General features: G+C 35.2%; 1 protein-coding gene across 3 annotated transcripts in view; it reads left to right on the forward strand.

Annotated features, from left to right (window-relative positions):
* Positions 1 to 15,629, forward strand: part of SH3GLB1 (SH3 domain containing GRB2 like, endophilin B1) — a 37,163-nt gene extending 21,534 nt beyond the window's left edge. The window contains exons 6-11 of one of the 3 annotated variants that reach the window (XM_034653818.1): positions 1,608 to 1,694; positions 3,316 to 3,339; positions 7,554 to 7,643; positions 8,040 to 8,140; positions 14,387 to 14,612; positions 14,995 to 15,629. In XM_034653818.1, the coding sequence (XP_034509709.1) occupies positions 1,608 to 1,694; positions 3,316 to 3,339; positions 7,554 to 7,643; positions 8,040 to 8,140; positions 14,387 to 14,612; positions 14,995 to 15,102 (636 nt within the window). In that variant the 3' untranslated portion in view covers positions 15,103 to 15,629. The remainder of the gene's footprint in view (positions 1 to 1,607; positions 1,695 to 3,315; positions 3,340 to 7,553; positions 7,644 to 8,039; positions 8,141 to 14,386; positions 14,613 to 14,994) is intronic. The other 2 variants (XM_034653819.1, XM_034653820.1) reach the window with 2 other exon arrangements.
* Positions 15,630 to 16,352: the final 723 nt, after the last annotated feature.

Below are 16,352 nucleotides of genomic sequence, written 5' to 3' on the forward strand. Positions count from 1 at the left end.
TAACTATAGCCAAATATTTAAAATATTAGTTTAGGCAGAAATTCACATTTCCTGATTGTAGTTGTGTTCTTTTCCCCTAACTAACCAACTCGTTTTTGTTCAAACTTTATAGCAGTAAGTCTGAAATACTTTAGAAAGGAAGAGTCCTCTTAGTTTATTATTACATAAAGCCTTAAGGTATGTCTATTATTTTGTGATCTTTGGTGGGTTTTTTTTTTCTGTATTTCTTTTCTGTTTACTTGAAGGATACAGAAAAATAGAAACCACTAGGAATTTGTGTTTGCCTTTTTTTCTTCTTTGACACATTTCCTCGTTCCTAGTTGGCAGCTTGAAGAGCTTACTCTAATCTCAGAATTTCTTTGAATTCACTTTATAAATTTCCGTGGATTGTTTTGTGAGTAATTATTTCTCTGCAAGTAAGGTTTGGCCCTGTGCATATCAGCACTTTTTTTTAATAATTTGTTTACTAGCTTCTGTAACCTTTTTTAATGTCTGTATTGAATTCTTATTTTGAACAAGGCGCTTTGCTGAGGAATTCAGAGATAAATAATGTAAAATCTCTACTGCCCTCAGTTCACAATCTAGTATACTAGGTTGAACTTTTTGATGATTTAGCCCTGTCAGTAAGATATTTATGCCTGTATCCAGTATTGCTACTTTATTAACTTGTATTTTATTAGCATGTTGAAGAATGGTAAAGCAACATCAAAGGCATTTCTCAAAAATACACCAATTGAACAGAAAGAAAACCTACTTAAGTGTTTCACAATGAACAAAACACAATTTTGAAAATAGTATAAAACTTGTCAAAGAAGCAAAGACAAAATTTCTGCATTTAAATTATAAGGCACTGACATTCATTAACCCAGCTTTAGTCTTACATAAATTTTTAAAAATTATTTTAGACTTTTGTTAATGGGAAGAAAAAAGTCATCTAGTTTCAAAGCTCTCTGATACTTAGAGGTTTAGACCTCAGTTTTGGATATACAAATGTGGAAAATACATCTTCAAGTAACACAGTACTGTGAACGTCACTCTGCCCACTTAAGCATTTCCACAGATGTCTAAATCTTTAATCTGTAAACTGAGTACCGTCATATATCTTAACCTTAATGTGCACATACGACAATTTAAAGCTTATTAAAAATATAAGGATTGACATACCTTTCATATTTCTTCAGGGTATGCCAAGACCTGGCTGAGGCTAACTGAAAGAGAACATGGTTGAAGGCATCATATGTTCATAAAATAGAAATGATCTTTAAATAGGAAAGTTGTGGGTAGGCAGAAGGGCTTTCACTGGTGAAAATTCAATAAAAATCGTAGGCAACTGGCAGTTTTTAAAGTGATGTGTTTTTCCTAAATGATTCTAATTTAAAATCAAGCATCAACCATGTTTTTTGTCTTTAAAAATCTGAATCTCGGAAAAGTTGAATAGGCATCACTATGTGAAATTCCATAGAACAACATAGTTTTCTTTTTAAGTAGAAAACCATTTTATCAGCTCTCTTAATACTTGTTTGTGTGTTCTTTATTGTGAAGAAGTAATTTGTTTCACTGTGTTCATTGGTATAATGTGTTCTTTGTCTCTTACCTATGCACTTAAGCAACTAAACTCAGCTCGCCTTGAAGGAGATAACAATATGGTAAATTTCTCTTACATGCTCAACTTCCTGCATGTAAAATGGCTGAAGGTTTGTTGGCCTACTGTGTTTTCTACATCTTGAGTAAAGTGCCTTCTCTTGCTATTGTCTGCATGTAAAAGTCTAAAGTAGTCAAAGCCATGAGTTCATTAGTTCAAGAGAAATTACAGGGAATACTAACTGAAGTAATATTAGAACTTGAGGAAAAGAAATTCTGTGTTCTAATTGCCAAATATATTAGCTATGGCAAATTCAGATTTTAGAATATGAGTTTATATGTAAATATATAGTGCCTTTTATACCTAGGAAAAGACATTAATTTAACTGGCACTTTGTATTTTCACTTTTGGCAAAGAAAATTAGCAAAATTTACTTAACTTAGAGAAAAATGTAAAGTCTACAAATTTACTTTGTTTTTCAGTATCTTTGATGTTTAACCTTTATTTTCACCCAAACTCAACATAGAATTAATTTCTTCTGCAATTTCATGCCAAGACACACACACACACACACACACACACACACACACACACCCCATATTTCTGTAGTAGCAAGGCCCATTGCCTATCCAGTACTAATTTACTTAAGAAAGTTGCAGAATAGCGATAACTTAGGGCAAGAATCAGGAATGAGAATTGTTCTGTAGTACCCATTATATATGTTGAGCTTGATTTGAGGAAGTTTTTGAGATGTTAGCAATTTTTAATTTTTAACGAAATAGAAATTCATGAAATCTGAATATAGCCCAAAAACTCATAAACATTAGCCAATAAAGATTTATAGACGTAGTGTTTGGATACCTTACTTCCATAGAAGTGGTATGGAATCTGTACTCAGTAAACAATAGATTCACAGTTAATTGACTGCTTTTATTCCATTAGCATTGAGCTAAAAGGGGGGGAAATCTATGTAATAGGAAAGTTTATGTACAGAATATTTAAAACGCATTTTTGTTGTTCTAAATTACTATAGTTATTGAAGCCCTGGCTAAATTAGGGCTTTCCTTAGATAGCAAGAGAATGCATTCATTTATTTCCATTGTCCTATCTGTAGGTGAATGAAAATGTGTGAGACTATTTCAGTCATTGGTAACTTCGTGTATAAATCATAGGTTTTATTTTAGATAAGACTATCCTAAACAATTAGCAAGACTTTGTTTCACTTATTAGGCATCTGTTTTGCTACTGGTGTCATCTACCTATAATAAGATGTGTTTAACTCTGGTCGTTTTAAATTCATTATATCTCAAGTTAATTGTGCCCCACCGGTGGCTGTATCAATGTCTATTTATCCTTGCTTTATTTTAGTTTCCTAAAATTCTAGAATTTTAGATCTAAATAAGAAATTAGAAATGGTTTAGTCCAAACCTTTCATTTTACAGATGAGAGAACTACAACTAAGATATTCCCAGTTTTAGAAAACTATTACTCAGTAACTTGTAAAATTAGTAGAAGATTCAGAAATTAGTAGTATTGATAAATATGAAGGCATACTTTCACAGTATATTAAGCTGTACTGATATCGTTACTACTGTGTTAATGTGATTCTGGAAAAGGAGAGTATACCCTTTGAAATAAAATAATTACACTTTTCTATACTAAGTTGTAGAAAATGTTAAATTCCAACTTTCTTTCATGCTCTATATTTTTCTCTAATTTTTAATGCTGGCTAGATTTGGGCAGAGGAAGTGACAAAAGTAAGTAAATTATTAAACTACAGAATTATGAAGCAATTTGATTGTTATTCATTCAGTAAATATTTATTGGACAGCAGCCATGGGGCCAGTCATAGTCTTTGTTACTACTATCTTATAAAATCTGAAAATGATTGTAGAAAGCTGGATCTGCTTGGCTAGTAGTAGTTCCACAAAGCAGTGGAACAATGTTACAGAGATGTGTTTTGCACACACTCTGATACAATGTTACAGTAAGTAGTAATCTTGCCAGAAGATAGTTTAAATACTTGGTTTACTTACATGACAATAATGTAAAATACATTTTACACCATGTCTTGTATATTCTGTGATTGAATATATCATATGTCACACAAATGAATTTCATAGGTAACTGAAGCTTGTTCTCTTCAGCACCAGAGCTAAGTCTTGTGTCACTCTAGTTGAAAATATTCGTAAAATAGTATTTTACTGCTCCATTAAATACAGGATAGCATATATTTAATTTTACAGTTAGGGTATGAATGTGCATTATTGTACCGTTTAACAATTAGATCGTTGTTCGTTTTTGAAATATGTTGTCTCCTCCCTCACTGTCAGACTGTCACTTTTGGAAGCTGTCCATATGACTGCTGCTAGCAGTCCCTCTTTCCATGTTACCATTTCTAACCTTTTCTAGGGTGGGAAATAAAATAGTTAAGCAAAAATTTAAGGAATAGTTAAGCAAAAATTTAAGGAATAAATTATGACTTTAGTGTAGTTTTTTTTTTTAAGATTTTATTTATTTATTTGACAGAAGAGAGCCAGAAAGAGAGGGAATACAAGCAGGGGGAGTGGGAGAGGGAGAAGCAGGCTTCCCACTGAGCAGGGAGCCCAATGCCACTCAATCCCAGGACCCTGAGATCATGACCTGAGCCAAGGGCAGACGCTTAACAACTGAGCCACCCAGGTGCCCCTTTAGTGTAGATTTGTTTCAGAAGCATTTTTTATTTACTCCTTATGTGCAGGCCTACCAAAATTTAACCTCCAGATGAGGACAGTGCTAAAGATTGAGGGCAGGTGATAATTGTGGCCCCTGACTTTTTCTCTGTTTTTCCCCCCAGACGTTAACTTTTTATTTTCTGACTTCGTAGGGTTGCTGCCTATACAGTCTATTCATGCATAGGTTATGGGGGTTTTGATTCTGTGAATTGGAAATCCAGTGTGAAATTGTTGATGCCTGCTTTCATCCCCCTTTGTAGTATCCATTTATCAACTTACAGTTCTCCCTTGGCCTCTGATTTTTTCCTGAACCTCTAGCTTGAAAAGAGGACAGAGTAACGTGGAACAGAATATAGGTTGAACAATAAAACCAGGGTCTTTTCCACTCTGGTTAGCATACAGATACATCAAAATATTTCTGATTCTGCAGTCTCTCTAAGTTTGGGAAATACGTGATATGATGGGAAGACACTCATGAAACAAATATTTACATTGTGTGTGTGTTTGTGTGTGTATGTGTATAAAACTTAAGAATATATCAAAATGGATCTGCCATTTTATAATTTAAAAAATGTATAAATTTAAAACTTCATTTTCCTCAAGTATTTTAAGATTTAAGCTTATAGAAAAAAATAGTTAATAGAACAAAATTGTCCTGTCACAGCAAATACTTCAGAAGCATGGCCAAAATTTCTAGCTTACAATTACCCAAAATTTCTAGCTTACAATTACCCAGATATCTGTGATATCACAGATCAGCAAATTCTTGTCCTTTCTCCAACTTATGTTTTAAAAGAATTCTTGCTTCCCTAACCCAAGTTATGCTGTCATACACTCTGGCAGGAGAACGTCTCTTCCCTAGAACTCTATATATCTTAACTATAAAATTAAGTCAGGGAATAAGGTCTTTTGGAGGACAGAATAAAAACCTCTTAAATTCATTGTCTTTCTTTAAACCCTTTTTGTCTTTCTAATATGGAGCATTCTCTTCCTAAGTAAATTGACTATGCCAAACCTATTTCAGTTACCTCTGCCTCTCAGATTAATTACGATCATTATGTGTGTCAGAAGTAGAGATGGTTTGGGACATTTGACTACAACCACCCAGGCATGCACTTACACTTGTTCCAGAAGTGAGATTCATTTCCTTCCTGACATTTACCTTTTCTAAATTCAAAGTCTAAATTGTGCAAAGAATGACTTCCTAGGCTTTGTAATATGGTGCCTTTCTTCATAATTAAATAATTTATATTTTGCTCAAACATGGAACACTGACCTCTTATACTTTCTGAGATCATTTTATAACTTTTTCCACTTCATGCTCAAACTTCCCAGTCACTTAATCTGTTACCTAGTTCACTTGCTTGCACGTTATATAGAAATATTGCCATTTAGAAGGCTTTTTGCCATTTCTCCTAAAGGCCATTAAATCAAATTGTACTTTCATAAAGACCCACATGGAACTAGTCGTGTTTACTTTTAAAGTTCATTTATTTTTGGTTTACTGTGGTTACTTCTGCTAATCAAAACTTTTTTGTATTCAACCAATCAGAACAGTAAATAATGTAAATGTAACACTGAAGTCATTGGTTTTCCTTAACACTTTACTTAGGAAGATCATTGAGTCTTTTCTTCTCCTGATTTTGACTTGATTTTCCACTTCATACGAGCTTCTAGATGAAGCTTACTTCAGCCCTGTTATCAAAGCACTATGCATTCTGGTTTCAGTCAAGTAAAATTTAATGTTAACTCTTGAATTATTGAGTAATTCAAACTTATTTCCCTAAATCCAATATAGTGGTCACTTCTAATCAGCTCTGCAAGGTCTGCTGCCAGTGGGGTGAGAATGACTATAGCAACGGATGATCTATTTTGCTGCTACTTCCTTTTTGACTGGTTCACTGGGTTAACTCTTGCCACCAAAAGGTGAAGGAGAGGGACATGGGGTGTTCAAGGAAAAAGTTTAGACCTAATTTTATACTTACTGCAGTCTTGGAAATATTTTAATTACTTGGATGGGGATGGGTATTTATTCTGGAGAGGTAGTAGAAGATAGCATTATTAACGACGTTTTCACCACTGAGGATTCCCAGTGTGGGATAAGCTAACTATTTTGCGTGAGCTGTGAGATTTTATTTTTTTCTTCCTCACTTACTACCAACCAACTCTGGCTAACGGTTTAAGATGTTTTTTGCCAGTATTTACTATTTTTAGGTCCTGTTGATTTTTTAGTGAACTCTTGTACCAGCACAGAACCTGTATCAGAGGACTGAATCTAGTAGTAGTGGTGTGCTGTTATATACACCTTTTTCCAGCTCTGAGGTCAATGACTTCACCTTGGTAGCTTAAAGTGAGCTGTGGATGGAGTATTTTTACCATGAAAATCAGCACATTAGAACTCACCCCTCCACTCCCAGCCAGTTTACCAGCACACTACTGATTAAAGGTCCCTCATAACTTGCAGAAATGCCCTAGCATATCTTATATATAATAGTGATGCTTAAGACATATTTTATGCAAAGTTTGGAAAGAAAACTGGAAAAAAAAGTCACTTATGCAAGAAAGAGTCCTTTGAAAAAAGCTAAGAACTCTGTGCCTAGAAACAAATAATATGTTTAGTAACTGAACAGAAGAGGTTAAAATCCTGTGGCTTCACTCTGAAGTTTTTTCATTTGAGATTCAAGACTGTCTTTAACTTCAAAGTAAAGTAGCTATGGTAATAATTGAGAATTTTTTTAACAATTTTTTTTAAGGATTTTATTTATTTGAGACAGAAAGAGAGAGAGAGCATGAGCAGGGGAAGAGGCAGAGGGAGAGGGAGAAGCAGACTCTCCGCTGAGCCAGGAGCCCGATGTGGGGCTACGCTGGCATCATGACCTGAGCCAAAGGCAGACGCTTACCTTCTGAGCCACCCAGGAGAATTTTTTGAAATATTATTTTATACGTATAAGCCAGTATTCTTAAAATGTTATGAAAGTATATTGACTGTCCCATAGTAGTGTTTCTAGGCTTTTATGTAAATGCCATTAAGCTTTGACATTAGTAGATTCTTTTGAGTGAAGTACTGGTAAGGAATTGGGTAATGTTGAAAAGCTAAGGTGTAGAAAACAGGGACCAGTTTAAACACAAAGCACAATCAGGAAATTGCCAGCTTCTCATTTGGGGTTTACTTGGGGGATTTTTAAACTATCTAAATAAATGTACATAAAATGGACTAAGTCCTCTAATAAAATTCTAAAACTATGTTCCAATTTAAGTCTGAACAGGAATTGAGAATAACTCAAAGTGAATTTGATCGTCAAGCAGAGATTACAAGACTTCTGCTAGAGGGAATCAGCAGTACGCATGTGAGTGTTCATTCACTGGAAATTCATTTGAAACAGAAGACTTTGATGGTCCGAAGACATTCTGAGGGGGAAAAACTGAACTTCAAAACTTTTTCGGTTATTTATCAAGGAAATTTAAATTGTGTCCCTTTCCAAGATGTATGAAGAAATATTTTAAATTTTTGTCTACACTTCTCACCTAGTTCTCCCACCATCATCAAATCCGTTTGTTGGTTTTTGTTGGCTACATAGTTTGTTATTACACTGTTAACTGAGGTCAGCCTTGATAAGCCTTGTAGTAGAATGCTAGATACTGGTGATTCTTCCTGAGTACAGGTTAGGCTCTGTTTCCCCTTGGAATTTAACACTTTTAAGTAGATTGTAGAGTTAAGAAGTAACTGTAACTTTCCTTTACAGGCCCATCATCTCCGCTGTCTGAATGACTTTGTGGAAGCCCAGATGACTTACTATGCACAATGTTACCAGTACATGTTAGACCTCCAGAAACAACTGGGAAGGTTGTAATTTCCTTTTCACACATGAAACTCCTGATAAGAGAAGAAATTCAGATTTTTGCATATGAACTAATAATAGAGGTGAAGATTAGAAGAATTAAAGGCTTTTATTAGCTTGCTTAAAGTCAGATTTTTTTTTTTTTAAGGACAGGGATGAGAACATAATTTAAGTGAATACTTTTTTAGTGCTGTATAAAGAAAACTTTAAAGTGTTTGAAGTTCACTGCTCTCTTAAAATACCTTCCAGTTAGTTGGGAAAGATTACATTGACACTTATTTGCTCTTAGAGATAAGCTAATTTACACTTATTCATTACTTGTTCACTGTTTTAAAGAAAAGTTTTAGAATACTCTATAACACCTCAAGCCCATGATGTAATTATTAAAAATTCTATTTTAATATACCTTAAAGCAAAATGATAGCACAAAATGCGCATAGCTCATTCATTCATTCATCAAATGTTTATTGAATACCTGTCATATACCAGGCACTGTTCTGTATTCTAAGATTATATAAGCAAGCAGAATAGGCAAAGTTGCTTACCCTTATGGAGCTCACATGGTAAGGTGACACTAGAAATAAAATGAGGTATATGACAAATATGGTCTCTGCTAGGTCTAGGTAGAAATAGCTAGTTATTTAAAGTCTAGGTAGAAATAAAGGCCATTGGCAGATAAGCCAGGTGGTAAGAGGAAAAGTAGAGGTGCAGGTTTCTGTGAAGGACCTCTAACTTTGACTCAGGTGGATCTGACAAAATTTCACAAGTGAAATTATTTTCATGGGAATAATCTAGATGAAGAAAGGAACAGGGATGAATATTCCAGACAAAGGAAGAACATGTATATGAAAAAGCCAGAGAAAAGAGAGAGGGGCAAGTTCAGGGAACTGACAGTAGTTTGTTCTGGTTGGAGCATACATAGTGTTTGAGTTAAGAGTGGAATGGTAGATAAGACTACAGGAGTGAAACAGGGTCATGTCACCAATGACCTGTAATGTAAGTAGTGATAAGGCGTTCAAGATTTATGTAGTGAGGAGCCATTAAAGCAAGGGAGTGATATGTAATATTTGAAGGAGAAATATCAAAAGAAGTTATTTTCAAGGAATATGTTTTTTAAAAATCACTTTGGTGTTTTTTTCTGCATATTAATCTTTTAAAACTAGACCTAGAACAAAATTAGGCACATCCACAAAACCAATTTTAGATTTTAAAGATGAATTGTAGCCTGATACCATTAGTTATTCCAATAGGATTTATAGAAGATTTATACTTCTGTATATTTGAAGTTTTGTTAATGGTATTCAGTATCTGAAAGCAGAATACCACTTTATCCCCACATCATTACAACTATTTTAAGCCCAGGAAGTCTTAGTACTTCTTTTCACTTTGTCCTGGTACTCTGGGAGTGCAGCAAAGGGATTGCCGCTGTTACCATTCGTATTTGTACTCTGCTTAAAGCCGCACAAATGCTTGGAACTCTGGCATTCAAACAAAATGCTAGTTATTGCACTTTTGGATAAGCTCAAACATTACAGGGTGAAATGGGTACTTTTGTTCTAGGAGAGAAAGTCTAGCTTATCTCTCTGCCCTCAAAGAATTAGATTACTGGTAAAGACCAATCATAGAGAGTGGGGGGGGGGTTTAGGTCTTTAATGTTGCAAGTTATGCTTTTTAAGAGAGTATATAGAAATATTCAAATGCAGAACTGGACGGATCATCCAAAGCCACACTAATTCAGAAGCTATTTCTGAAGAAGAGAACCAGGTTGTAACGTTAATGGTTGTAATAGAGTGTTGGGAGTAGTAGTAGTAACTGAGTAACAGCAGTCACTGAGGAAGCGCTCCAGGTGTCCCCAGGCACTCCTCTAGACACCTCATATGTAACGTGATAGTCCTCACACCAGTGAGGGTAGGTATACGTATCCACATTTTACAGATGAGGAAACGGAAGCACTAGTCACAAGATTAGTAAATGTATTTTATTTTTAAATAATTAAAAGGTTTTACTATATCAAGCTACAGTGGCAGAAAGTCTGTGGTTTTTAAAATCTATCAAAAGTTCTTAGAAGCTGAAAATGGTGTTTCAGGGTTTGGTTGTTGTTTGGTTGGGGTTTTTTGTTTTTCTTTTTACCATTAATTCACCAAAATTGACATAGGTGGACCTCAGTGGTAAACAAAGGCTAATTATACTAGTAAATTTGAAAGTAAAATTCCATGGTTAGAACGACTTTAAAAACCACACATATTTGGGGAATGAGCTTATTTTTTTTAATCTTCAGAAATGTATGTATTTAGTCACGGCTGAGAAACTGAGTTCACTGTGGAAGAGATGCTAGGAAAGGTGTTCCTAACTTCAGAGTAAAACCTGAATTAGAAATTAGGGTCTTTTGTTTTTTTTTTTAAGATTTTATTTATTTATTCGACAGAGATAGAGACAGCCAGAGAGAGAGGGAACACAAGCAGGGGGAGTGGGAGAGGAAGAAGCAGGCACATAGCGGAAGAGCCTGATGTGGGGCTCGATCCCATAACGCCGGGATCACGCTCTGCCGAAGGCAGACGCTTAACCGCTGTGCCACCCAGGTGCCCCAGAAATTAGGGTTTTTTGTCATTAGAACGCTGTTATCCATCAGAGAATTATTTGCTTTAATTTTTTAAAATGTGCTATTCCAGGCATGAAGGGTACAGTGTAAACAAAACAGACCAAATCCCTGTCTTCATTGCACCTACATTCTATTTGGAGGCAGAGGGAAGTAGAAAATCAGTATGTATGTGAATTACATAGTATATTAGAAGGTGATAAATGCTATGGAGAAAAATAAGCAGGGAAGTATCTTGGTTAGGAGTAGAGGTTTACACTAGTTAGGGAAGACAGACTTGAAAGATGAAAGGAAGCAAAGCAGGCAGGCATCTGAGAGAAAATGCTCCAGGAGAGTGTACAGTAAGTAGAAAAACCCTGCAGCAGGAACATAGCTGTGGTGTTCAGGCAGCAGTAAGGAGGGCTTGGCTGGAGATGAATTGAGGAAACAGGAAGCTGGGACGGACACAAAGGGCTTTGGCCTTTATTCAGAGATGAGGAACCTTTGGAGGGTTTTGCGCTAAGGAGTGATATGATTCGATTAGCATTTGGTAGGATCATTCCTGCTCCTCTATTAAAGATAAATGTTAGGGAGCAAGGGTGCAAGCTAACAGACCTGTTTAGAACCAATTACAGTAATTTAGCCAATAATCCAGTCAGTCAGGAGATGATGGTGGCTTGGATCGGGGTGATTGTGGTAGATGTGGGAGTGTTTTAAAGGTAGAACCAGCAGGATTTGCTGACAGACTTCATTTATATGGGACTTAGGGGAGTCCAGATTTACTGCAGGTGTTTGGCCTAGACAACTGAAAGAATGGAGCTGTAGTTAATGAAAATAGAGAATGCCACAGGAGAAGCAGGTTGGGGTGGTATATCACCCCAGTGTTATACTGGAAGCCCAGTTTTTTTTTTATTTGAAGTTTGAAATGTCTGTCAGACATCTAAGTAGAGATGCCCAGTTGTAGGATATGCAGGTCTGGAGTTTGGGGGCTAAATTAGAGATATAAATTAGAAAGTGGTCAGCTTATCAAGGATATTTAAATCTGAGATCAGATGAAGGGCTGTCAGTGTAGGTAGAGAAAAGAAGAAGGCTAAGGGCTGAGCCCTGAAGTACTCCCAACACAGCTTAAGGAAGCAGTGGTATGGAATGAACAGTGAGGTAAGATGTAAACTAAGAGTGTGGCCTGGAAGTCAGGTGACGAAGACAGGAAAGTGGAGGGAAAGGATCTGCTGTGATCATTTGATAGGTCAAGTGAAATGAGAAATGTTAATAGACCATTGGATTTAGAACACTGAAGTCATTGCTGACCTGGACAAGAGTAAGTTTTAATGGAACAATGGAGGCAAAAGCTTGTCTATAATATAAAAGAACAAAAGGAGAGGGACTGTGATGGTGAGTTTAGATAAGTCTTTGAAAGGAGTTTTGGTGTAAAGAGGAACAGAAAAATGAAGCAGTAGCCAGAGGAGAAAGTGGGTCTAGGAGATTTCTGTTTTTTTAAGGTAGGAGAAATAAGCATATTTGTAAGCTGATGAAAATGATACAGTACATGGAGAAATATAGCATGGGAAAGAAAAGGAAGAATTGCTAGTGTGATATTCTTGAGAGGAGAAAGAAGGTGAGATTTTTGTGCAGAGGTGAATAAATTAGCCATAGAAGTGTGGACAGCTCATCTGTAGTAAGAGGAGAGATGATCACAAAGCATAGATGTTTCCTGATTGTTCTTTTTCCTCTCAGTTCAAAAGGAAACAACTCATCAGCTGAGTATAAAGGTTAGGGAAGAATTGCTAGAATTTTGAGGATGGATGAAATAGTCATCAAAAGAATGGAAAGTGAATGGACTAGAGAAATGTAGTATAATTGCTAGGCAGCATTTTGGACCCACTTGAGGTTCCTATTCATAAATTGAGGGTAAGGCCAGACGACTTGGGTTTTGTACGTTTCTCCTCTCAAATTAAGTACATGGATACTGAGTAGGTTAATAGGGAGGTTTTTAGCAAATTAGTAGGATGAAGTGAGGGGCTTAGGAGATGAAGGCATATGCAAGTGGGTGATTATAATACTTAACCATGGCCATGAAGGGTGTATTGGTAGGATCAGAGATAGTAGGTCTATGGTAGGACAGTAGATTTCTAGGCTTGTTGAAGTGAGTGTATTAGGGGGGAAAAATGGTCAGAGAATGGGATGTTGGAAATTGTGGTTATTGCAAGGGTTACAGTTTTTGGAATTGCTATGGTCTAGATGAGGCAGTGGAAATGGGCAGCTGAACTAGAGGGATCGGGCACAGAAAGAGAAGGTATCATGGATCTGAAAGGCCAAAGTGTTAGAAGAATTGTCTGTGTGGATATTAAAATCGTCAAGAATAAAGATACAGTGTCAGCGAGCCAGGAGCTAAAATCTTGTAGAAATGAAAGGAAAGGAATGAGACATCTGTAGATGATTGCAACAAGAAATGGAGGGAGTATATAGTCAAATAACATGAAATTCAAAGATTGGGCAGGATTGGTTAGAAGAATGTAGAAATGGTAATGAGGAGCATACAACTCCTACTCCCATCCACCTCTAGGTTCAATGATAAAAGGATTGTGAAAGATAAACACAGGCATAAGAGGGTAAAGGGAGGGTTTAGAGAAGAGATTTTTAGGCTAAATGGAATTGTGCTCCTGGCAGACCACAATTTCCAGATCGCAGAGTGGTCATAAAGAGAAGAAGGAAATTTCATAGAGGAATGAATTTCACTCACCTTAACAGATGAAGCCTTTTATATTTATTAAAATTTAAATATGAATTTTCATAGGAAATTAAATGGATGAGAATGAATATAAGCCAGCCATTTTTGCTGTTTTCCATTTAGTATTAGAGAAAAAGTAGCTTTACAATAAACTGAAAATTTTATCTTTATTTATAAGCAAATCAGTTACAGAGATTTTACTTATTTCTAATAAAACTTTTATTTTTATCCCCTAAAAAATACAAGACAGAATGAATTTGTGAAATTTGCCCTGTTCTCCCATTGAGTCTTCATTATGATAATTATTAGTCATAACATAGTATTTGAATGCCCATGTCCTCCCGTCTGCATGTCCAAAAAGGAGTGGTATTGTTTCATCTTAGTGTCTTCAGCTTGTGGTCCAGATTCTGGACATGTAGATACTCCATAAATGTTTGTCATTTGAATAAATAGAAAAATGTGATAGGATCAGTTTTATCAAAGAGTTTGGCTATTCTGGTATTTCTCAAAGAATTGAGAAAATTTCACTCTTGTGATAATATCTAATATAGAAGTAGTTTTTCATTGATATTTTTATTTAACAACTCTTAAAGGCAGGAAAAGATTAATAAAACATACTAGTAAAAGTTTTTTGGAAGTGTTTTTAAGGTTAAACTCATTTTTTTTTTCAGGAAAAAAAACAGCATTTTTTTTTAACTTTATAATTGTAAAGACAGCTTGAAAAAAACTTTCAAGGACTTATATTTGGAAAATACCAGAATTTTCTGTAGTACAACTGGCCCAAGAGGCATCAGTTAGATAGCAACCTTTGTCATTAAAATATTACTGAGGTCTGTAAATCTTTAGCCAAAGTGGAAGTTAGTAGAAAGTAAACACTGCCACCGAGTGGTGGTATTCAGAAGCTCTAGTCACTTGAAAATAGATAATTGGCCATTTTCTTTTCAACAGTTTTCCATCCAATTATTGTAACAACAATCAAACTTCTGTGGCACCCGTGCCATCTGCTTCATCAAATGTGATTGGTTCTTCTGCCTTGACTTCAACAAGTGGCCTAGTAATCACCTCTCCTACCAACCTCATAGACCTTAAGGAGTGCAGTGGCAGCAGGAAGGCCAGGGTTCTGTATGATTATGATGCTGCAAACAGTAGTGAATTATCACTTTTGGCAGATGAGGTAAGTAATATATGGGTATAATAAAACCTGTATCATAGATTGACATACCTTCTAGTATTATAAAATGCAAATTCCTCATTACTTACTTGGAAGTAGTTTATCGTGATTACTTTCATAGATTTAAGATGGTTATATTAATATTTTGTAAAAATTTTAACTACTGTTCTAACAAAATAGAATATCACAGAAATATTTAAAGCTTTTAACTGCTAAGTAACTGAAGATTTCTAAAACTGCCTCTAATAAAATCCTTTATCTTTTAGCAAAATTGATGATAATTTTAAAAAACTTCATTAATGAATAAACAGATTACAAATCTGATTACTTTTCTATGTGCTTATTTTTTAACATAGTTAATAACTTGAAATATTTTATTTTGTAGGTGATCACTGTGTTCAGTGTCGTTGGAATGGATTCAGACTGGCTAATGGGGGAAAGGGGAAATCAGAAGGGCAGGGTGCCGATTACCTACTTAGAACTGCTCAATTAAATAGGTGGACTATGGAAAGATTACCCATCATGACACCAGTATTTATATACAATTAACTCTAAATAAAGCAGGTTTAAGTATCTTCCATGTTAATGTTCTTAGGAGACTGAAAAGAAAATACCAGCCATCAGAAACCAGCCTTTCTGCCAATAAAATTGCATGGTGAATATTTCATTACTGAATTTATGTTAGTGCTTTCATGCCAAGAATGTTTTCTTACAAAATTCTCTTTCTACTGAGGTTTCACTAATAAGCAGCTTCTACTTTTGAGCTCCAACTTAAAGCAGAAGAACTGTTTTCTACTGAATTTTTCATTAATGGCAAGCTTTTTCTTTTATGTAAAATAAATTTATTGTGAATTGATATCAGTGACTCATTTATTAGGTATAATTAATAGCCAAAGAATAAAATTAAGATTTGTTTTAAGCTGTTGGTTTAAAAAGAGCTCTAGGATATAAGCCTCTTTTATGGAAAATATAGTATTTCTGAATGTTTCCGTAAACAGAAATACAGTTATACCATGTTTACCTTGTTTTCCAACAGAAATTGAATTATTTCAATACTATATCTCAGTGGTTTATTTGGGGGGCTTTTGGGGTTTTTAGTAAACACTACTGAATGATTTCTTCTAAATTTAAGAAAAAAATAGTCCTTGAAAAGCATTACCATACTCTGTTATATTTTCAGTTAAGTTCTGCAACATCTGGAACAAGTTCATTTCGCTAATCAATTTTTTTTTAAGATTGTTGAGTTGGCACAATTTAATGCATAATCAGAATCGGATCTGTTAAAAACATACTCCAGTAAAGAGGATTTGTTGTTCATAAGAACAAATTCTTACGGAATCAAAAAATGGATTAGTGCAAATACACCCATCATAGAGGAAAATTGTGTACAAAAAGAATACATTTTTGGTTACTCTACGCCTACCAATTTTGAATATTTATTAATGAACTTAGGTTATCTTGATCAGGATCTCTGGTTATGAAACATGGTAATGAAATTATTAGTGCCACACTTGCAGTCAGAAAATTGCTGTTTGGACCATTGCTGTGAATCAGATTGTTTCCACGTTAGGCCTTCTACATTCATTCTCATTCATTCATTCATTCATTCCTCATTCATTGTTGAGGGCCAGGCACTATGCTGATCCTATCTGTATCCCCAGGATGCATAGTCCATCCCCCTGCAGATCTTAAAGACCAGTGGAGAATACAGAAAAATAAGCAGTTTCCATATAACAGAATCCA

This window comes from Ailuropoda melanoleuca, chromosome 2, assembly GCF_002007445.2.
Source record: "Ailuropoda melanoleuca isolate Jingjing chromosome 2, ASM200744v2, whole genome shotgun sequence".
Classification (NCBI taxonomy): domain Eukaryota; kingdom Metazoa; phylum Chordata; class Mammalia; order Carnivora; family Ursidae; genus Ailuropoda; species Ailuropoda melanoleuca.